The sequence below is a fragment of the Aulonocara sp. 'chitande type north' Nkhata Bay genome, linkage group LG14 (assembly GCF_057382095.1).
Source record: "Aulonocara sp. 'chitande type north' Nkhata Bay isolate Kocher_YH1m ecotype deep benthic linkage group LG14, A_spYH_male_GT1.1, whole genome shotgun sequence".
NCBI lineage: Eukaryota > Metazoa > Chordata > Actinopteri > Cichliformes > Cichlidae > Aulonocara > Aulonocara sp. 'chitande type north' Nkhata Bay.
The window spans coordinates 32,587,361-32,611,981 of record NC_141357.1 but is presented as its reverse complement, the minus strand read 5'-3'; the positions used below and the strand labels follow the sequence as shown (position 1 = coordinate 32,611,981).

Below are 24,621 nucleotides of genomic sequence, written 5' to 3'. Positions count from 1 at the left end.
GGACATCCTTAAGGGAGAGTTTAAGGAGCATTGCACATGTATAACTGTTTGTGTGTGTATATATATATATATATATATGTGTGTGTGTGTGTGTGTGTGTGTGTGTGTGTGTGTGTGTGTGTGTGTGTGTGTGTGTGTGTGTGTGTATTACACTCTTTTTCATAGAATTATGGTGTACATATTTTTTCGTAATGCAATTTGCACTACTGCCTATAGTGTCAGTCTCACTATTATTGTTTTTTTTTAATCTAGCTGAATTCGGATATTTGTGATGCATCTTTCATTTAAGACAAACCTGAGAGTTGGCTGCACCTTTCTAAAAACTCTACCTGGAAGTTTGTCTTTCTTTGAAAGTTTGTGTTAGATATTTCAAGCAAATCTTTTATTATTTTCCTTTGGTTTAAACTCCTTGGAGTTTTTACCCACTATCTTAATTGCATAAAACCAAGGAAGTGCCTAGTGCAGTTGAGCAAAAGTGGGTTATTCAACATTTTCAGATTAGTAACAATGTCTTGTGTTTGCTTTTTTCATTTATTCATTTCTGATTCGAGTTCATGCTTGAATTTTAAAGAGTGCAATATTGCCAGAAGCATTTAAATGCAGCTTTGCTCCCTGTGAATTGTGTGAAGGCAGCTAGATGGAGGAAGTTATTCAGCCTGTCGTTAACAGGCTATAATTCTTTACATTATTGTGTCATCCTTCATATGTGTTAACGTTAATGTGACACAGATATGACTGACGACACAAGAAACTGGAAATAATGAAGCCTCTTGGGCCTACTCTATTCTTTGTAAAAGTAAATATGACCATTTCATTCAGCGCTTGTCCCGCACTTGCAGTAATTTCGAGGACATAGCAGTCAATTAACAAAAACAAGTTTATTTAAATAGTTTAGCTAAAGCCTCTATAGTAGTTTAAAGGCACGGGAAAGTAAAATGGGTATATAAACTTTCAAAGCCTCTATTTTAATTCCGTATTATTGCCAATATTGAGCTCACACGATGGAACGTTGTATCGTTTCTAGTCAGGAATCCAGACGGACGTTTATTTCAAACGGACCACAACATCTTTCCCAAAGTTGACGTGGAAGTGTTTGTGTACAATGGCTGATACTAAAGTAGAAATTTCAGCTGACAGCTCGACTGCAGCACAAAATGCAAATGCGGCTTCACAGCCGAACAATCCTCTGTCGAGGAAGCTTAATAAGATATTAGAAACCAGACTTGACAACGACAAGGTAAGTCGGAAGACGTTAGCTTCTTGCTTTTTGGCTAACTAGCTGAATGTAGCAACGAAATAAGTCGTGTTTAAATCGGCCGTTCATTATTATTAGAATGATTTTTCGAAGTTAATCTTTCCAGGTGGCAGTTGATCATCTCTGACTCTATCAAAGCTCGGTAATAACATTGGTCAGATCTGTAGCTGTCCAAGACTTAGCTTTTTGCTGCATCCATTCACTCTTGTTATCCCACCACAAAGTGCTTGTTATTTAGCTCAAATAAAAGGAAACATACACTTCAAGTGTGAAAATGCAGGCCACAAAACTATTTCCACATTTTATGTTCATTTTGAGATATGTGGATTTGCCAGCTAAAGCAGCTGATAGCTTGGGACATTACAGTTGTCACAACACTGCAGCTGACAGTAATGGTTTTGTTGCTTTGTACTTCCAGGAGATGCTTGAGGCTCTGAAGGCGCTGTCGGTGTTCTTCACTGAAAACAGTTTACGCACCAGGAGAAATCTTCGCGGGGATATAGAGAGGCGAAGTCTGGCGATCAACGAGGAGTTTGCGCGAATATTTAAAGGAGTAAAAGAGGTGATATGGAGTTTATTATAATTGATGAGCTCTCAAGGCTGTGGGATCATAGCCAGAAAAATGTATAAAATATATATGCAGTAACTGAGGTGGGTTGGGAATTTCCACAATGAGCAAATAAATCTGTTAATTTTTAACTTTATTTTATAAAAACAGTAAATATTAGGACTTTTTATTTCTAAAGAAAACAGTATTTCAGGGAGTGAAATTAGAGAGAGTGATTTATTAAGACTTCTACTACTTCCAAACAATTTATCTGGGCATTCATAGTCTTTTAATACTAGATATTTTGTTCTGACGAAGAATGAGTCATTACTTTTATGTAGTTCTGTGTGCCAATGTCATTTCAAAACTAATTCATTAATGCTTTTAAAGTTGCTTCTGTGGAGAAAAATGCCATCATTCAATCATAGACATCTCTTCCCTTCATTCTAAGCCCTTACTAGCAGGCAATTACAGGTATGTTCATACTTCAAATGCACCAAAAGTAATTTATAGTTAGTTTTTGTTCTCGTACTAAGGAAGCACTGATCCAGTTTTTTCCATTTCTGATACAAGGCTATGGTAGCGCTGAGAAATTAAAAATGCACTGTGACTTAAAAAAATATAACAATGATGATAGTAGTAATAATAATAATAATAATAATAATAATAATAATAACCTTGGTTAGACTGAGAGGCTGAGTGCATTAATAAGGTCTTAGAAGCAGGGATAAGCAGGGATCTGTCCATGTAGAGCTTTATATCTTAATAACAGAATTTTAAAGTGGATTCTAAATATCTCTGGAAGCCAGTAAAGGGATCCAAGAATAGGTGTAATATGTGACCACCTCCTACATTTTGTTAGCAGCCTTGCTCCTTGTGTTGTGCCCCAGTTGGAGACGAGTTAATGAGGACCAAGAGATGCACGTGAAAAGTGCATTAGAATAATCAAGGCAGAAGAAAATTAAAGTTAAAGATGATTGAATGACAGTGAAGGATTGATTTTCACAATATTGTGTTACCAGCATCAGGATGAAGGAAGTTTGAAATGTAAAAACACTGCAAGAGCACAGACAACAAATAAAAGCTCACAAAACATGCAACAGAACACACAGACACAATGAGGATGATTTAGAGGAGACAATAACGTGAGAGAACAGCTGCAGAAAACAGCTAACAGCAAATATACATCTACAGTATTATATGACTTATTATTTATTGCCTTTCCTGTTTTTCTCTCTCACAACACTGACAGATCCCCTGCTTATTTTAGGCGTGTCTCAGTAGAGTCTGTTGCATCTTTCAGTTTCTGTCACTTCAGTAGCTTTATGATGTTGTCTTTACTTCATGTTATTATCTCCCTTAAATAACTTCTGTTGCAGTTAAGGGAGCTTTGGTTTTATTCAATTTTTTATTATTTATAAGATTTTTTTTTTTTTACTTTTGTTTTTCTTCAGTTGTATATTTTGTGTGCTTTTTCAGCATTTATTCAATTAACGGATGTTTTTACCAGTGGGTTTGACCTCTCAGGCCACAAATACAATACGCTGAGAAGGTACAGTACAATACTGATACCGTGGTATCAAAATCAAGTACTGATCCACTACAGTTGTTGTTTCAATAAACTGCATTACTTATTCTGAGGAGAGAAGAGAACTGGGAATCATTTCATCTTTTGTTTAAAGCAACAGCATATCCTACTGTAGAATAAATGTAAATGTTAAATGTAGAATGTAAATACTTTCAAGAATATAACTTTACAGAGTTGGTATTTGCTGGTAAATGATGAACTGGTAGAAGGAAAAAATGCATTCATGTTATTTTGTAAATTTAGTTGCACAAGTCTCATTTAGGGTAAGTTTAAAGTCGTCACTGCATGTGGCCAAATGGCCATTCATGGTCATCCTGGTTTCTCCGTTCCCTGCTCTTAGTCACACTATGGGTGCATCACCTCACATACACACACAACATGCTGAGTGGACCTAAGAAAATACAGATGCGGTAAACATAACAAGATTAGGAGTGAGCGTGCCTTGAGGGCAGCCATTCCCCAACTTCAGACCACTGTGGCCCACTTTGATATGTGAAAACTGTCCATGCAGTCAAACTTGTAGTCACATCTCTGAATATCACACAAATTTAATTTAATTATTTGCATGACTTTTGGAGCCAATCCTGAAGAATTTTATTTTATAGTCCCATACAATGATTGGACCAAAAGGACTATAATCTGATTTACCCTTTATCCTATAGAAGTAAGTCAGGTAACATTTGAAAAGGCTCAGCTTTCAAAATTGTGTGTTTCAATCTGTTTAAAGTTATCAAATTGCGTAAGGAAAAAAAATAATTTCAGTTGACTAATTTTTTTATTTTTTATTTTTTTTAATGAGTTGATTGTAACTGATGGGCGCAACTACCATACCTTCACACCCCATCAATAGGCCCTAGCACATACTTGGGGAATTTCTGTATTAGGGAAAGCATGCTGGATGTTGTCAGTTATGTCAACTCATTTGACCACAGTTAACGGTTAAAGCTTTTGCAAACATACAGAGAAAAGCTTTTAGCATCACAGATGTGAAAAGGCTCCAAACTTCTCACCTTTTGATGTGAGCTTCCTCCCTGCTATGTTGGCTCTCCCATTAGAAACTGGTGCACTGCAGCTGATTTGTGGTGCTGTAAACTAAGAACTGAATTAAATGCATTGGCCTTTTAAATCAGCTGTTGTCACAACACCAGATCAAGCATTTTGAGTAAGGATCAGGCTGCTATCCAATCCAAATATCACATTAGTACATTCCTTAATCGAAAGCTGATATCCAAGATCTGTCCTACAGATACTTTATCTCTCTTTATGCAACTCACTAGATCTTGTGCGAAAAGACTAGTTATTGGGCGAGTCACTGATCTAGAGTTCAGAGCCCAGATGACTTGCAGAAATCTAGTGCTCCATCTAATAAAATAAAAATATGCTTACAATTTGGATATTTCTTTATCCAAAACACAAAAATGTGTGGTCTGGACTCTGGATCAGCTTTAGAAATATTCTCACGGCACACTGTAGTACTACTTGTGTTTGGTTTTTGAATGTGATCAGAGGTGCATCAGTGCTGGTGTAACTGATTTCACATGATCTGTAGGAGCTTGAAAGTGTTCACGAGGATGTCCAGGCGATGAGCACATGTTGTGAAGAAATGACCAATAGATTAAAGGTACGTTAATCAGCTCCATATGTTTCAAAATTCTCCCGTAAGTTTAAAAAACATGACCTAGTTTATTCTTATTGGCTTGATGGCGTGTATCAAAAATATGACTAAAGTGATTATAGAGTTTATTTTGGGAATATAGTTATTGTAAACTGTCTTTTAAACATAATCCCTCTTCTACAGGCTGCAAAAGAGCAAACACAGGACCTCATAGTGAAAACCAACAAGCTGCAAGGAGAAAAGTGAGTAAATTTGGATGTGTGTGGAGATCAGCTTGTAACTTTATGTATATTTATGTTTTTAAAAAAGGATACAGGTGAAGAATCAATTGTGAATTGTCCTTAAGAATAAACAAAAGGAAATAGACAGTTCAGTTGGATGCCTATAATTTGTACTTAATGGCTGACTGACAATCTTAATATCTTTTATCACATTAATGGATGGAATAACTTGCGTATACTTAAGTGCACTGATGCACTTAAGTAAAGTTCTGCAGCAGGAAAAAGATTGGTTGACTTTGAAAGTTATTGAACTTTATTTTTATTTTTTACTTTATTGTTATTTGAAAGTTTATTGGACCCAGTTTGTTTGGAAAAATAGATCATGCAGTATAGGATAGCACTTTCTTGTTTTCCCATATTTGCCTCGTACTGTTAGCTGCCAAAGAGGACTTCTGCATTTAACTGGAACATGTTTTAAAAAATGCAAGTGTAGTAGTAATACTATTCTGATTGTTTACAATATAAGATGGTCAGCAAAAGAGGAGCAGACCATAAAAGGCCATAAAAATAAAACTAATACAGAATCCTACAAATTCAGGCCAGTTATGCTTATTACTTATTTAACACTTACTTTAAATGACTAAAGTAAAAGTTAAAATATCTCTTAATTCAGCTGACTTTACACATAAATGCTTTATAAATCTTTAACACCTCTATACCACCTCTGCAAAAACCAATGTTCTCATTTATTCATTGACACACACCATTGGGGGCAATGAGAATCAAATCTGGACAACTACCATCTGTCTTCCAGCTGTCCTACTTACTCCAGTGTTACAGTTTCGATATCCACAAGTATGTGGGGCTCAGCTTAGTCTTGAGTTGCTTGGTGATTTATACTGCAGTGAATACTACTGCAAGTCATCAAGGTGGGCTCCAGTAGTGGCGTGTGAACAGGTGCAATCCCAGTTTTAGATACAAAGGAAGTACAAGGTTATCACTGAAAGTTGTCTGACCATCACTCATTTAGGTGATAGTGTTACATGTGAACATGAACTGTACTTCTGCATCAGATCTACATTGTAACTTGCACCATAGCCGGAACCCTATTTTAACCCTACGCTGTAACCTTCTGCGACATGCATCTTTCCGAGAAAGATGTCGGGTCGAAAACATAGCAAAGCGACTTGTATGGTGCGGAAGTTTGCGGTGTAGTTATGAAAGGAGTTTCTGGTTACTGTGTAAGTTGGGATAAATATTTCCCACAGAAGTCAAAATCAAGCTTAAATTGTGTGCTTTAGTAAGTCAGCTTTTTAAAGTTCTGGCTGCACTTAAAAACCTTACTGCACAAGACAGTAAGGTGATTTGATGTTACTGATACCTATGATATGTTACTGCATTTTTAACTGTACTTTGAATATAACTGTAAAATAATTAACAGTTAAGATTCAGAAGAACAAGACAATATTAATAATCCTTACAGTCTTCTCTACATGTAAATGTAAGTCTCAAAATCAAGGGTTTGTGGGGGTTTTCCTGTGCACTCTCAGATCTAATTGAAGCCAGACTCTTACTGGAGAGCAGCCGTCAGTACATTCCTGCGTGGGTGTGTGTACATTAAGATTTGCTGACAGCACATATTAACGTCTATCAGATATGCAGATCCAGTACAGCTCATGATACCGAGTCAAACTGTAGACACGCAGTGTATATTGGGTACTCTCTTACAGCTCTTGGAATACTGATGGATATTTTTTGGTTGAAAGCCTTCCAATAATTTTTTATCTAGGTTTCATTAATCTGAATTTTGCCACAAGAGTGCTGGCAGCAATGCAAAAATAAAATGTCCCCCCCTCCCAACATCCTGTTGGCTGATGGCTGACAATTCGGGTGGGGTTCATTAACATTTGTGCCAGATGTGACCTCCGCGCTCAGTGACCTTGCCAGTTGACATGGAGGCAGGGGTAGAGATAATGTAGATTCCTGGCAAAAGACATTGCTGACAGCTGTGATGTACTGCGGCAATTCCATGCTCCACTGGCACAGCTTCAGGACCTCCTAGACAAAAAGGTGACATGGGAGCAGTGGCAGCAAGATTGAAGAGGAAGGAGATGAGTTCCGAGACTGAGAGCAATGAAAGACACCGGTGGGGATAAAGCCAACAGTGAGCGTGTGCAGGCAATTTTTTTTTAAAAACAATGTGTCGCTTTGTGCAGTGGGTCCTGTTGAAGGTGAACAGTCAGAGGTTTTACAAGAATGCCCTTCTGAGTGGCCTCTTGCCTTGTCTTCTTCTTTGCGTAGCAGTCCCGTGGGACCTGCTGTCTGTCTGTGTGACATTTTCATTTGCAGAACCGCAATGCCCCCACAACGAGATTGGACAGTTTGTGAACGCTGGGCTATGACCTTGTCTTTAGCAATTTTGTCCCAGAAGAGTTGCCAAGGGTGTGCAGTCAGGCTGTCTTTCTTCACCCACCCACCACTCAGCTCACTGCACCACCCCACTCCAGTCTTCTTGGTCCGATCTATTTCAGGTCACACAACCCTCTGCAGTCCTGAGACACTTCTTCTTTTTTTTTTTATGTTTTGTCCTGTTGACACTTATTATAGCAGTGCTGCATTTGCCGCACAATCCCCCATGTTTTGCTTACAGGGCAGCTCTACTGAGAGAGTGTAATCGTTTTCAAAGGCCTGCAGATGCTCCAAAATTGTATTTACTTGGCCGAGGAGGCCTATCCTCTACTGTTTGCCGTCTTATCTGCCGGTGGCACTGTGTCATTTGTCAACACTAATGAAATGGAAGGCAACAGCAGATCACTTACAGTGTGCAGAAGCAAAGGTGGGAGCATAGAGCTCCTTTGTTTCGAGCTGGTTCTGTTCAAAGATGCTGTCAGCAAGAGCACATTAGGTTGATATGTTGTGTGCTGTTCCGTAATGAAATGTAATGTTACCCACCTGTACTGCTTTGTGTGATCATTGGGTTAGTGTGACATGTCATGGTGTTGAACAAGTTTAGACGTCTCACAAACAGATGTTTCCGTGTAACCGCATGAGCCAGAGCTGAAGGGTATGAACTGTTGGAGCTGTTTACTGAGATGCTCGTAGTTGGCTGCCTACATGGCTAAGATTTACCTGCATTTCCGTTGTGGCAGAAACTCATTTGCCACATTAATTCCGTGAGCATGTGATGAATGATCAAATATGGATCCCTGAGAATAAATGTTCTCAGTACGACGTCGGGGCAGGTCATTAATAAATACAAGAGTGCTGAAACCCCTTAGAGAACAATCAGGGACATCAATAACAACCCGTGTAAAATGACACTTGAGCGTTATTAAGACTCAGCTTGCTGCTAATGAGGACATGGCTGTGAGTATGCCTTTATGCTTTCTGATGTAACTGCATGCTCTCTCTGATCGCTGGCACATGGCTAACAGCTTTGGGAGTGCCAAATTTCTCTGCAATTCTTTGAAATGGCCCCTGATAGATGCTAATGCATAATCGACCTACATGCTTCTGAACTCGTGTGAGACTATTGGACATTTGCTTATTAAGGAGAGGTGTTGCACTAGTTCTTTTCTTTTTTTTATGCATATGCTTATCAGTCATTTTTCAATTTAAGCAATATTGCAATTCTTTTTAAACAAGTCACCTTACATAAGAGCAAATGGAATTGGTAAACGGTGCTCTGCAATCAGGCTGTCAGTTTTTATAAACTTGGTGCCAAGCTCATAGCGCTTGGCACTGTGAGGTAATTAAGAAGGTACTGACAAGGCTGTTTATGAGCTTGAGCAGTGTTATATTGCTTAAACAATTTTCATGCTTGAAGAGACTAAATCAATTGGCCTTATTGGGAAATCTGAGCACACACAGAGACACCAGCAAAGACACAGGCTGTGACTTGTTTTGATCTCGTCACATGACCCAGCTCTAATTCAATTTTGCACGTGTTGGATATTGTTAAGATCAAAGGTAAAATATTGACTTAATTTTCCTTTGAACCACTAACCCATAGTCTCTTGTCATACTTACAGTGTGCTGTTTCCGATTCACTCAAGTACTGTGCCTCTCTCTGGTATTCAGTAATTGCAGTCTTGCGAAGAATGTGTCATGTTCTGACAGCACTGTAGAAAATGATCCTCCTGCTCCACTGTTCCTTTGCTCTTGTTTGGTGTGTAAGAGAGCTCCCACAATCCCCCTCTTTTCACCTTGTACAGCCTCTTTGTTGTGATTTACATCCTGGAGGAACGGGTCTGTCACTCCTGGCTCGGATGTGAGGGGGCATTTCTTATCTTCTAAAGGTGAATCTGATGATGCGGGAGCAAAGTTTTTTTTTGTGCTGCTGCTAACATGTCTGTCAAGTTTGGCGTTTCCACACGGCGAAGACGAATTAAGGATGCGAAACAACGGGGTACGAGTTAGGATGAACCGCATTATGTCGTATTTTATTTAGAATGGGAAATTGAGTAAATAATAAGTAGTGGTTCACCCATAATAACTGAAAATAAACACGTAAGCTTCATTGTTCCCTTTCAGAAATTGCTAATGATTTTTCTTTTTGTTGTTGTTGTACATCCGTGCGTTTGTCTTTTTATTCCCTCTCTCCCATTGTGAAGATAATAACTCAAGTACCTTAAATGATAGAAATTCCATGTTTATACCACAGTATCTGACTGTAGAACAGATGATCCAATTAGATTTTTGTCAAAGCCTGCTGCATAAATTTGCATATTAGTGATAAAATCGTTTTTCTTCAGACAGCCATTGCTCCTCACCCTAAACGAGTTTACAGATTTTGAATTAACAGTGAGTGTGTTTGTGTGAGGACCAGCATGTTCACATGGAAATGGTTTCTCTCTGTTTAGTTAATGACCTTGTTAGCATAGCTTGTTATTTTGATGCGATATCAGTGTTTGAGTGTCTCTTGTTTTAATTTGTTATCTCGCAGTAATGTGATGTTTTTTTTCACTTACTCCTGCCAATTTTCATTCCATTTCTCTCCCTTTGCCTTTGGAGTTCAGTGCATTCTCTTCTCGCAGGTACTTCTTATGCAAAACATATAAGTTTGTCCTTTTACTTTACCTAAATATTGTACTGTTAGGTGTTTCTAACAGGCTAAAGAGCTGTTTTGGACAATCCACTAGTGAAAACCTGAAACACAAAAGGCCAGTTTATGTAGGGGGTGCTCTGCTTTATCGCTGAAAAAGTAAAAAAAAAACTAAACTTTTTACAGTCACCACTTACAATTTTGATGTCGACAGGTAGCTGTAATGAAGCCAGCTTTTAAAGTATGCAATCCAAGCGTGCCGTTGGATCTGTTGTGTGCTGCAGCAAAATGTCAATAAAGATTTTGCTTGAGGTCCTACAGTGTGTTTGAGCCTTGGCAAGTTCTACAGAGAAATACTGAATTACTAGTTTCTGTAACAGTTTTACAACCCTTTACTTTCAGCCGGCTGAGCACTAGTAATGGCCATGTGAGACACAACTGTCAGATAATGTTGGGTTCTTCTGTTCTACCCAAATAACCCAGTTATTTACTGATCTTTCTGCACTTTTGCCAAAGAGAGAGACTATAGAGGAGTTGGCTCACACGGGGATGAAGGGAGGACACGTTGCTGTTCCGCTATCCCGTGACAGAGTTCCCCATTTGAACAGGGTGGTTTCCATGGTCACTACTGTGTTAAGACACTTATTGTCACACTGATAGCCATCGCTCTGCAGTCATTGGTGACAAAACCTGGTCGGTATCTGGCTCTGTGCTTTCTTTGTGTCTCTTCTCTTACTCTGATATTCAAGCTGCTTCACATGATGCCTGTGTCCCACCCTGCTTTTACTCTGTTTTCTCTGTTTGTGTGTGTGTGTGTGTGTGTGTGTGAAGAGTGTGATTGCCATCTGCTGCAGGATTTTGATCATTGCACCCTGTTGACAGCTTGCCCCCTTCTTTGTTAAATGAAGGCATATAAGGTAGTTTTTCACACCTTTTTATTTGTGCAGTAAGGAAACACAAGGGGCCGTAACAAAATGCTGTGATAACACTCTTTGATGAAAGACTGAAGAAAACAAATTTTTTTTTCTATGACAAAAATCCACAAGGGTTTTATAGAAAGACATAAAACATCATGATGATAAGCAAATACCCTGCTGAACAGAAACTAAAATAGAAGTGCATCATAAGGATAAGAAAAGGTTTTATTACAGTGCAGCTGTGACAAGTCAAGGAAATGAACAACATTTATCTCTTTCCATTCAGTCAGCGTCTGGAGGTGAGGGCTCAGGTTGCTCAGGCATTCCTCACCAAGTTCCAGCTATCTAATGAGGAGATGGCCACACTGCGAGGGTCTCGAGATGGACCCATTACTGAGGTAAATCTCTACTGTCATGAACAATGAATTAGAAGAAGTGACAAATCTTATGTTTTGCAGGGGAAGGATTAGGAGACTATATTTTATCTTTAATTTTTTTGACTTGTCTTCGGTGATCATCTTTCTACTCGAGGCTATACTACCTGCATACTCCATGAAATCTATAGTAAGATGTGAACAGTACTACAATTTCTTAGCAAGTAAATGTTCAATGCTATATTTTCCATCCCTTTATACATTATATCAAGAACTGAATGCAAATACAAAAAGAAAACTGCTTTATTGATCAAATGCACTTTATGTTTTTTACTGAGTACCCAGAATATCAGATTGTTTTTGCAGTTCTGCTAGCATTATTGCTCAGATTACATAATTTGTGTGTTGTTTATTTTGCCAGGATTTCTTCAAAGCTCTCAACCGAGTGAAGCACATCCATGAAGATGTGAAAATCCTCCTGCGAACTAACCAGCAAACTGCAGGGTAAGATCCACATTTCACTGTGTAACTGCCTTTGCCTCCACTTTCACTGAAATAAAAGAATGTCACTTACAGTAATTTAATCTTTGTTATATTCATCTCTATTAAATTTAATAATTTAAGTGGAAGAATTACCAGTAAAGTGTATTCACATCACTGTTATGCTTCTGACATTATGCAGCAAGTCTCGAGTGTTTAATGTGTGGTCTTGGCTTGCATGCTTCTTCTAGGTTAGAGATCATGGAGCAGATGGCAGTGTTACAGGAGACCTCATATGAGCAGCTCTACCGCTGGGCTCAAAGTGAGTGCAGAGTAGAAATACATAAAAGGCATGTGCATGTTCTGAAAAGACAAAGAAAAGTATGATTTTTTTTATTGCTTTTGATCATGATGTGTTCTTTTTGGTTTCGCATTTAAACAGAAAACTTTGCTCTTTCAAGTGTGAGTAACTGCGTGTATTGGATACATTTAAGGATACATGTGACTCATATCCTGTCTGTCTTTGCAAAAGAATGCCAGACTACAATATTTTCCGCAGCTTAGCCATGTGTTTTGTCACTGATGTCAAATGGATTGGAAATAAACTGTTTAGGTCACAGTAACTTCATTTGTGTCTTCATGAAATTACAAAATGTAGAGCGTCGGCTAAATTATGAGCTGCTCTACGCACGCTTGTTTTGCTGTGGTTTAGACCTGCCAAAAGCCTGAAATACAGAGATTTGTCAAGTAATAGTTTGTTAACTGTGAAGTGACACTAGGTTAGAACGTTGTTTGGTCGTTTTTGAATTATGTATTTTGGGGAAACCTCTTTTTTGTCAGTTGTTTAAGACTGAGAAACAAATTTTACTTGCAGATACAATTGCAGATTTATCTGTGTTTCCAGCTTGAGTTGAGATTGACAACAGTGGATTGTGTGTTTTGCCACAATCTGGAAGCTTGGCTGTGTGCTTGTACTGTGTGAAACACAAGCAGAGTCACCAAATTCAGGGGAAAGAAGAAGAAGAAGAAGAAGGAAAATAGAAAATTTGTTTTCTTCTTCTTCTTTGATTTGCTGTCCCCAGCAGGGTCGCCATGATCCACAACATTTAGCAACAAGGAGTAGAGCATAACTCTCAAGACTTCTGTTGTTAAAATCATCAGATTATGCTCCAGTGGAAGTATTTCTTGTTTTATTTTGTTTCTTTCACCATAGATGAATGCAGGGGACTGACCCAGGAGACGTGTGATATCAGCCCCGTCTTAACTCAAGCCATGGAAGCCTTACAGGACCGACCTGTTCTTTACAAGTAACATATAATCACACACATTAACAGAAGCATGTCTCTGTGTTTGTCTTTCTCTTTGTGTCAGCATGTCTTAAAGTCCTGAACCACAGGATCATATTGTGGCTAAAACATTATTTTGGATTTCATAGTAATAATAGTAAGATAGGCCACAAAATACATCTACAAACTTTCACTACAAATCCATGTTAACTTCAAAATTATGTAGGGTTTTTTTTCACAGTGACTATATTGCACTGTGTTATTGTCTTCTTCTGGCAGTCAGTGGTGAATAGTGAGAACTAAGGGCATTGTTGTCACTGTGGTCTTGGAAAGAGAAGCAAAAAGCGTCTAAGTTATAAAATGACGGCCTGGCACAACCGAATGTTGCCCTCGTGCAGCCTGTAGGACAGGAGAGGGGAGGTCTGCTAAAAGGGAAAAAACAATCCCTCTTATTATAAAAATAGTCTCAAAATAAATAGTCTTAAATATATGTCTGCAAATTTCTGAAAAATCCTCTATAAGTAGTATAAATTCAAAGGTTGTATTTTGAATTTCCAAATCTACATCACTCATAGTTTTTATAAGGAGTATTAAAAAAAAAAAAGGAAATCACTTTCCTTTGCACTCAGTTTTCCTCTCCAAAGTTCATTGTGTGTGTTTTTTAAAGTCAACACAAACAGTATAATGTACTGTGTAAGCAGTCTTTCTTTCTTTCATTGCTGATTGTTATCTGCATCATTCCCCCTGCAGTCTACAGAAATCAGTGTAACATTTTTACCATTTTCTTTCTTATAAGCCAAAGAGAAATAGTCATTAGTCTTGTTTTTTTGTTGTTGTTTTGTTTTGTACAATTACAAATGTTTCCAATTCAGTTCAATTTTATTTATATAAAGCCAAATCATACTAAGAGTTGCTACAAGGCACTTGTAAGGTAAAGACCCTATGATAATACAGAGAAAACCCCCTATAAGCAAGCCCTTGGCCACAGCGGGAAGGAAAAACTTCTATTTAACAGCAGAAGCAGGGAGGGAATCTGAAAAGTAGAGAGGGACTTTTGATTGTAATGGGGGATTTATTCTTCTGTGTCAAATCTATGCTGTTAGTAAGTGTTAACCACAAAACTCTTTCTAACGAAGACATATCCTACACCTTAACCCGATGTGCCCTGCCTGGAAATGCAACTACACGTTCCACTGAGGTAGCCCACAACTATTGCGAATGACCTATTAAGTACTGTCTGTGTATTTCTTGGAACTTTTTTGCTCCAGTTATTGAATTTATCAGTGAGAGAATAACAATCATTCAATATAAGGAGTTATAGTCAAAGCCTCAACATAAGTAGAGGCTAAGACAGAGATTTCAGCATATTTGTGGAGGGAGATTGCTGAATGCCAGACTGTGCAAAGAAATATCAAAGCTACAAACTCAAGGGGCAAATATGTTTGCCTCTGCGGAAAAAAACCCCAACACAGAGCGGAGATCCAGGAGGGGAAAAAAGTCCTGACCTTCTCTTTGTTTGTATTGTGGCTGACACCAGATTCAAAACACTGGGACGTGACCACGAAGTAATTAACACATAAAACTCCACGCAAAAGCACAAATGCTTTTAACAGTGTTCCCACTTATGTAGGTTATGTTGTAGGCTCTACAAAGATTGACCGCATTAGTCTAAATCCACAGTAAGTCTGTAAATACAACTTGGACACGCATAAATATTGATGCTTTGACTGAAGCAACAGAATGAATGCAGAGGTAATGCTCTGTGTGCTCAAAATTAGCCAAATGCATTCAAATGTATAAAGGTGTGCTACGGGTCAAACATTTTCTAATTGATAAAATTTTCATCGCGTATCAGGCTAATTCATTTTGGTCACTGTCTCGCACAGTTGTGTTATTGAAGCAAATCCACTCAAACCAAAGCTAGGACTTGACACGTTAATTCCAAATTAAACGTGTTAAATTGAAAAGGCTAAGGAACAAAAAAAAATTAATTGCCCAGTGTTTTGGACCATGTGAGTCAATAACATTGAAACATGTTACTCACAGAAAGAGGAAAAGCTTAAGGGCTGAATCAACATGTGTTTTAAACCAGTGAATATCAGTATCTGCAAATAATTTATACCTTCTAGTACAGGAGAAGGTCATTCGTCCTGACAGAGAACAAATATTTGCTCATAGATTTTCCGAGGCATACCGTGAGATTAACAAGACAAGTGAAAGTTTCACACGTTTTTTTTCTTTTTTGCTTTGTTTGTTTTTGTGGCAGACCTCTCCCGTCTGTCCCGCTTTCTCGGAAATGCACCTGTCTCTGCACCCACAAAGTTTCCAAGGTCAAGCTCTGGCTGTGGATGTTGAGGCTTAGAGAGAAGATATGAGAATTTTTGGAATCTTAAGTCAGCGCTATCTTCTGTTTAGTCTGTCACAGAGCCTGACACTGCATGGTCTTCAGAATAACCTTAAACTCTTTCGTTCTGGAAAAGCTCCCTTCATTGTTGACCTTACCGGCTGACCACACTGCAGCCTGCACAACAGTACAGCTGCTTGTTTCACATTACATTTGGTTGTTAATTATTGCTTTGTTTCCTTTTGTTTTGTAAGGTACACTCTGGATGAGTTTGGCACTGCACGCAGGTGTGCCGTTGTTCGAGGTTTTATCGACGCCCTCACCCGTGGTGGGCCAGGAGGAACTCCCCGGCCTATAGAGATGCATTCACATGACCCTTTGAGGTACAACTCCCCTCACACTGTAATTTTACTTTAGGTTCTCAAACTGCATTTAAGAGCTGAATACTGCTTTTTCCTATCTTAAAAAAAGAGCTTATTTTCTTATAAGTATGATCATTTTTAAGTTATCAGGTCTGTGGTAGGTCTTTTATAGTTTAGGGAGTCTTCCCTTTAAGTCAGGAATATCTAAGTCTGCACATCTCAAAAGACACATGGCTGTTTGTCTTTAATTCTTTGATGTTGTTGCATAAATAATAGATCAATTTTTAAAAAATCAGAAGAAAAATTGCAGAATCTTGAACAACTATTACTTATGAAAATTCAGTTTTTGATGATATGATAAGGATAGCTTCTCTAATAAATTGTTCAGTAGAACTTTAATAAACAGACACATACAAGCCTCACACTGTATATCAAGAAATGCTCTACAGTTCTTCAGAAGCACAATCATGCCTTTAAAATATTTAGGCTATAAATATTCTAGAGCATAAATCAATCACAGTTTGTTCCTTACTTCTTCGAATTTGGACTCTTAAAACCCAATTCAGGAAGATATTAAATGTCTATTGAATAACAGGATCTGAGTGTACCCGTGTTTCCTGTTGTACCACACACTCCATCTTCCCCCTTCCTCCTCTGCCCAGGAGCCAAATGGGAGATTTTCTCAGAACACCAGCCATGTTTGGAACACAAAATCACCTCCACTTTATAGGAAGCACCAACAGTTCTGAGAACATCAAGTTCTTTCTCACCTCCTTATGTCCTCGATCACACACTCGCAGTCACACAAACATACACTATAATAATTTAAGCTTAGCTTTCCTGTTTTTTACCATTATGTAACACTAAAATTCACGCTGTGTGTTTTTTGGCTGAGGGGAGTGAAACGCGATGGCCCACTGTTGTAGCTGTGACCACAGTATGGAAAGATTAGCCTTGGCTCGGTCCATTGTTGACATGCTGTTTTGTCACCCTTTCAGGTATGTTGGGGATATGCTGGCCTGGCTGCACCAAGCCACTGCCTCAGAGAAAGAGCATCTGGAAGCTCTGCTGAAACAAGTCACTCTGCAAGGTAATGACAAATTATACAATGCACAGTTAAATTCCCATCATCCAGTTCAGGTTTCTGTCCTAAGGCTAATATGGTTGTATGATGCCATTTAAATATAATTCAATATAAGTAAGTCATATAAATCGTCTATTCACTAACTATGTTGTAGTTAAGGAATGATGTATTTTTTCTCAGTTGTATATTTATGAATCCAGTGATTACATATACAGTGATCTCAAATGCTAATGTATTTTTTTATGTCTTTGGGCCTTTTGCTTGCATTAGGCGTGGAGGATAACATGCAGGAAGTGGTTGGACACATTACAGAAGGAGTCTGCAGGCCGCTAAAAGTGAGAAATCACATCAAACTACTGGACGGCTGTTTGTGCATCACTATTTGACTGATTTACTCACTGTTAATGTTCCTCAGGTTCGGATAGAACAAGTCATAGTAGCAGAGCCAGGCGCTGTCCTTCTTTACAAGCTGTCCAACTTGCTCAAGTTCTACCACCACACCATCAGGTATTTAAAGTTTTGGTCCAAATAACTCAGCAGCAACCGCAGAGCTACAATGAAAGGTTGATTAATCAGCAACAAAAACCTGAAAAACATCAATTTCAATAATGAAATAATCAATGAACTCATTGTATAGAACAAAGAATTCTGTGGCTTTTTCGACTGGTTTTTGCAAACTGTGGAGTTAGTCTCTTTTCTATTTTATTTTCTATTAGTCATTACAGTAACTTTCAGGTTTCACGCCTTTGGTTGGACAAAAGATGCTACTTTAAGCTTTTAAAGTGTGAGATTTCAGGTTTTTTTCTGCTCAAGAATGGCAAACAAAAGGTAATTGATCATGCAAACATACACTGATTGTGGCTGTCTGTTTATCTCTCTATTTGGTCTTTGTCCAGCTCAATCATTGGAACCAGTGTGGCCTCCTTGCTCATCACTATTGAGGAAATGCACTCACTCAGCAAAAAGATGTTCTTCAACAGTCTAAGCCTTCATGCAAGCAGACTCATGGACAAGGTAGCATAATCCACAGTATTGTTTTTCTTCACAGATTTGTGGGGAAGTGGCGGTTTAAAAAAAATCACTAGTGCAGACATAATAATAGAGAATACAACACTTGTAGTGTAATTTAGAAAAGGTGTCACCATATTGTCTGTCCAGCAGAGAGCACTCTGTCTTAGTTATGTACCATATGCTCTTGTGTTACACATTTACTATACAAGCAAAAGGTCCCTGGTTCAATCCCATGAGGACACAAAGAGCGTTCCTTTGAGGTAGCTTTTCTAGTAACAGATCTTCGTCAAAAGTTGTAAACTAGTTTGTAAAATACTGTGTTAGAGAGTTTCTAAATAGTCATCACTTTTCTTTTTGTTATAGCTTCAGTTTACTATTTGTCTATGATTATAAGAAATGTCTGGTGAAATGTCAGTATTTATTTCTTTTTTTGTCCCCTAAAAAAGATCATCGGTCTCAAAAAGCCAGTATCGGTTAGCCTCTTTACGACATCTTAACTAAAGAAAGAGATAAAAGTTCACAATGTTCTTTCATAAAAATGCTTAAATGACAGTGTAGTGAAGTTTAGTATTGCACCATGTGGACACACTTTGTATATTTCAGCTCTACATCTAAACCCTCAAACACAACAAGGCTATTTCTGAACCACTTATGCTTGTAAACAATTTCGGCCTGCTGGCCGCATCATCAAAATGGCGCTAGCTGCCAAGAAACACCAGACTTGTCACCATTTAGTCAAATTGCCATCCAAATATACCTCAGCACGAGCAGTAGCTCTTCCACATTACATGCTGGCTGTGTCCCGATCGATAGCAGTTACAAGAATTATTGCTGTAGCTTGCTGTTAATCAAATTGAAGGCCCTCAGGGTTTTGGTGTCAATTCCACCTAATGCCAGGAACACAGCTTTCTCATAATTTGCTCTATTAGTTGGACAAAGGTGGCCATGCTCAGTTCTACATTGTGTGTCCAGAGGCCAATAAAATCAAAACCCTCTTCATTAAAAAAAACAGCTCAACCGACTGAGGATCAGTGTGATAGCAGGTTGCAGCATTGTGTGCAGTGTAGTTGGTTGACAACTTGCCTGTGTGGAGGATATATCCTGCACACAACTAACCATTGCGATTGCCATTTTGGTTGTTTTTCTACTTCGCTTACATCTTGTCTTATGGCGCCGTCTGCCTGAGCAGGTGGAGCTACCACCTGCAGACCTGGGACCTACAGCCTCCCTCACTCAGACCCTCACCCTTCTCAGGGAGGTGTTGGCCTCCCACGACTCCTCAGTAGTTCCTCTGGATGCTCGTCAGGCTGACTTTGCTCAGGTAAATACATGTTTTTGGATTTAAAAAAATGTATTCCCTAAACTAACCTCCCTTTATTGTTGTCTATTGTAATATTTGTTTCCATCTATTAATTTAGAAAAGGTGCTATTTAACTCAGTGATTAAGGCTTTGTCTTACTTTTTCTCTCCCAGGTTCTTTCTTGCATATTGGACCCCCTCCTACAGTTGTGTACTGTGTCAGCCAGTAACCTTGGCACAGCTGACATGGCTACATATATGGTCAACTCACTGTATGTCATGAAGACCACATTGGCCCTCTTTGAATTTACAGACAAGAGGCTTGAGATGCTCGAGTTCCAGGTCTGTTCCAGTTGTAAACATACATAAATAATTAGTGAATTAGACATTCTTTTTCTCATTTTACGTAGCTGTATTTGATGAATAAGTAAACACCGTGACTCTAATAACAATGATTAAGAACCATATGCCGGTATGGAACAAGACTTATTGAATCACAAGTCTCTGTTATTCCACATTACTGCATCTGTATTGTTCATTATTAATAGCTGATAATTATTCCCATCCTTTTCATTACAATCCGCAGAGGCCAAATCTTTCACTAAAGAGATCTAATTTGCTGTCTCATAAAAGCGTGTGCATCGTGCATTGTTGTTCACGCTCCAATAGTCCATCTACCCCTTTTATTTTTAGCACTTTTTTTGTGTAATTGAACACCACAAGAGCTCCAGTAGAAGCTTCATTATCAACAGCACAGTGATTCTCTATTAATCACAAGTACCATTTATTCACAATGCACGCTTGGACTTGATTTTGAAGCCACTCTCTCCCACATTTTTCAGATCGAGGCTCACCTGGACACTCTGATCAACGAGCAGGCATCCTACGTGCTGACCAGAGCCGGACTAAGTTATATCTACAACTGTGTCCAGCAGCACAGTGCTGAACAGGTCTCACACAGAGCACTTAAACACATGTTCACATGTGCTCACTTATGAGTTTATAGAACTGGATTTTTTTTCTGTCATTTCTCTTGTTAGACACGCTAATGGTCCTCCTTTTTTTTTCTCTTTTTTTTTTAACAGTCTACAGACTCCCGCAGTATTGTTTGCACTACCGCTTTGAGACACATTTACAGGCTTTACTACTATTGCTATGGTTACATGACCAGTTTCTTTGTTAGGGCATAATAGCATGTCCATCAGATTTTTCAGATGAAGGCAACAGAGAAGGGCAGATATTATCAGCTTGTATTTAAAAATGGGTTCTCCAGTAGTGTCCTGTGCAGATAGGAGCTGATGAGCCTTCCACCCTCTTTATGACACATTTTGCCACTGGACTGACTAAGACCCATAGTTGTGGTTTAGCATGCAAGCTTTGACTCTGGGTCATGTCAGGACATACCACACCCTGCTGCTGCAGTTCAACACAGAGGTCAATCATAAACTGTGATCTTCTGCAGACTATTTCTCTGCCCGGGTGGCCTGTCTTGTTTTTTTTTTTTTTGTTTTGTTTTTTGTGGATGTCTTTTTAAAAAGATTAAATCACGCCTTTTGCACTTGATTCCAGCCCAACTGTTTAACTCCTTAATACTTTGTGTTGTGCTGTATTTTGGGTTTTTTTTATGATGCATTAAATTTCAGAAACAACAAAACAAAACTATGATTTTAAATGAGGCTTTTCACAGAGCTTGTTGCTAGCAGATGACTTTGTAGGTTCATAGTATGTCTGTTAATGTATCCATATCCCTATAAAACGACTCTTTTGCTTTGAACCTTGCACTGCTTTCTATTTGCTGGTTTTAATGTTGGCAATTTAGGCGCTTAAGCTTGACTTAATGTTACCATTCTGGATAATCAGTGGCAGCTAATTGCCTCAAAGGTATCTGCTGTTGTGTGCACACAGTCAGGCATTTATTTACTCAGTGTAGTTAACGTCAGGATTTAGGAAGGGCATTTCTCTTTTTCACAAATCGAGGCGTGCATTTCTGATTTCAGTAATTTTGCAAAGATGAACTACACTGACGAGTATTTTCCTAATTCTGTGTCTTATAGGTCAATTAGAGGTTGGGTACTGATTTAAAATAGTGTCATTGTAAATTTCAGATTGTAAATCATCTAAACCACATATAATTAAATCAGGAATAGCTCCAACTAACCCGGTTAGGCCTTTTAAAAGGACAAGAAAGGAAGTGTCATGCACTGATGCATATTTACATTTATAGATGCTGAGATAAAGATGACATTTTATCATGATATAGCACTTAGATCATATCGTCTAGCCCTAATGTAAATCATCTTTCCAGCCAGCTCTCTAGGGGTCAGCTCAGCCATGCACAATTACGATTACCTTTTTGTAAGCATTTTAAGTTTTGGCCAGAAGAGCAGGTTATAGCTGCTGCTCAAGACAGCATAGACGGTGCACAAAGAAACCTTTTTGGCACTGCATGCAGACATGAATAAATGGAGACCCTCCACTGCCTTACCTTTGTTCAGTTCTTTACATTGTTGCTGCTCGAGCGCTGTAACCTGAAGGTGGATTCTGAACTGACAGTTGCTTTTCTTTTCTTAGGGTGCTCTGTCCCTCCTCCCCGGCATGGACAGCTCTTCTGTGAAGGCGGCAATGGTGAGTTATGCTAAATGTGTTAATAAAGCTAAGGCCCATGCAGATACCTGATTCATGATGCCTGCTGTTACCCTTCGCATGCAAACAGGTCCAGTTTGATCGGTACTTGTCGTCCCCTGACACGCTTGTGATGCCGCAGCTCAACTTCCTGCTAAGTGCAGCCATCAAGTGAGTTTCTGTCCCTAATGTTGATAGGTGTTTCTCTGTTCACACAGAGAACAGCATACATGCAATATTCAGGCCTCAAATTAAATGTTTACCCAAATCACCTGGTGTAATAACAGAGTGGAGAGCGTTGTTCTGACTGAATAAAAATAGAACCGGTGCATCGACCTAATTATGTTCAACATTCATCACTTACTCAGATGTAATATGATCATTACTGCATTCTAAACAAAACACTCGAATAAATTTACAGAGAGTTTGGATACTAAATTGCTGAAGCCACCAACACATCAAGAGCACGGTGGGCAGGACTGGCTGTATTTGTCTTACTGATCAGAAAAAGCACATGCTTTTAGCTCAATGCAGCTGCTACATTGGAGGGCTCTTTCTATGAGTTACGTTTACTGGAAAGTGCAGCAGGCTTGAGGAGCACTCTGTACCTCAGGTTAATGTTCTCTATTAATGGACATGGAGGACTGATGGGCAGGACGCCATTAATTAGCTTCTGGTCCATTTCTCACCCTCGCTCGTTCCCTGAAATCATCCCTCCTCTTTGTCTTTCTCCCGCTCTCCCCGCTATCGCTCACGTCCGCTCCTCTGCTCAGCTAAACACATATAAACAGCCGCCTGCACTCTGAAAAATGCTCCTGGAGCCCACAAATAATGGGAATGTGATTTTAGACTCCTTTCGCTTCACTTTTTGTTTTTCTTTCTTAGTGCACTTGGTTTGGAGTGTGTGGTGTTACACTCAGCACTGTGCCACCTCGTTCTCTGCGGGCCAATTAAAAATATGGATTCTCAAGAGCGTGAGTGGGATGCAACCAAGGTGCTCCCACTGTGTCCCCGAGTCCTCTCACCAGGCTCTTCAGCCCAGTTGTTCTATCCTCTCTTTCTATTGCACTGCAAATAAAATGGTCACCTAATGTTTCTTGGACAACACTGAAGCAAATCCTGTCTGTAGAGAAAGAAGTCGCAACTAAAATAAAATGTAGTAATGTTCCTTTTATGTTATTGTCCAATTATAATTAGTTCCTCAAAATATATGTAGATAATGTCTTTCACAGTATCGTAAACACCAACATACTAACAAATAGAACAAAATGGCTTTATTATAATACAAGCACAGTTGTCAGAAATTGTTGCCAATTGTTGTTTTGTTTTGTTTGTTTTTTAAGTTGGCTACATTTTAGAGCTTTAGAACTTTAGATGAATAGTGGCGCCAGATCTTAATTGCATAATTATGACGTCTGTAAAATTGGGACAGAAATCGGAGAAAGAGATTAAAAGTCCCTCATGTGAGCGGTATTTTCTTTGCCAAGTCAGTATGTGTTGTTGTGGCAGTCACCTGATTCTTGTGCCTTAATGCTGTAACGTGCGTCCATAGATGGCAGTGTGCACCACACACTGTTGTTCTTTGTTTTGGTACAGTAGTGGCAGCACACATTGGTCACATGAAAAGACACATCTCATTCAAGGCTGGCTTTATTCAGCTCTTGATCAGTGATTAATTGCAACATGCCTTCACTTGCCCGATTAAGAAAAGCTTAAAAAGCCAATTTGATACTGCAACATTAACGGTTTGGTTTTCACGAGTTGTATTTGTTTGTGCAGGGAGCAGATTTTCCGCCAGTCGACAGAATTGGTTTGCCGAGCCTACGGGGAGGTTTACACAGCTCTGACCAGCCCAGCTAATGCCTACAACGACCCAGAAAACCTGGTGCCCAGATCCCCTCAGCAGGTTCAGACCTTGCTGTCATGAGAGACACTTTTGTGCCACTTTGTTGATCTCAAATACACCGGGCGAAGCACAGGCCCAGCAAAGGTCAACCCGCAGGGTATTTAAAGAGCCGTGTAAGTTGTATAGTGTAATAACATCAAAGTATATAAAAGTAGGAGTGAAGGTGGGGTACTTTCTGGGAAATGTGGGGTGTGGTCACTGACCTCAGAGAGAGACAGGACCTGTATATAGAGAGCATTATATGTATATGCTGTATGATGTTTTCACTTTCACTGGGGCTTTCTATCTGTTTTCACCCTGTGTGCTCTTTGGGTTCTATAAGTGTATCTATAAAGTATCTGTACTGAAAATATTGAACATTATATTAAACAAAATAAAAAATAATTTAACAGACTTGTCCAATTTGTTTCTTCACTATACTGACAGGGAAAAACTAAACAGCATTGCAAGGGGGAACCTCAGAAACTCCAACAAAGGCCATGTTTATTTCAATCGCAGGTGTGTGAAGTTGTGGGTTTAACACAGAATTTATTTTTTATAGGTGCAGTTGGCTTCCATGCAGTCCTTAATATGAGTTCAGTGAGACTGAATGTAGTTGCTGACCCAACATTTGATCTTGTCATCTTCTTCACACACCCAGAGCAATAATTTGTCTATACATTTACA

The 24,621-nt window shown here is 38.9% G+C and overlaps 1 protein-coding gene across 1 annotated transcript; it reads left to right on the top strand.

Annotated features, from left to right (window-relative positions):
* Positions 1-844: 844 nt before the first annotated feature.
* On the top strand, positions 845-24,350 carry cog6 (component of oligomeric golgi complex 6). The gene is made up of 19 exons (XM_086262134.1): positions 845-1,237; positions 1,674-1,817; positions 4,940-5,011; positions 5,189-5,247; positions 11,474-11,585; positions 11,983-12,065; positions 12,293-12,363; positions 13,255-13,348; positions 15,926-16,054; positions 17,032-17,123; positions 17,388-17,452; positions 17,533-17,624; positions 18,014-18,131; positions 19,318-19,449; positions 19,602-19,769; positions 20,270-20,377; positions 21,999-22,052; positions 22,141-22,220; positions 23,829-24,350. The coding sequence occupies exons 1-19, from the start codon at positions 1,103-1,105 to the stop codon at positions 23,974-23,976; spliced, it is 1,956 nt and encodes a 651-aa protein (XP_086118260.1). The 5' UTR covers positions 845-1,102; the 3' UTR covers positions 23,977-24,350.
* The last annotated feature ends 271 nt before the right edge of the window (positions 24,351-24,621 follow it).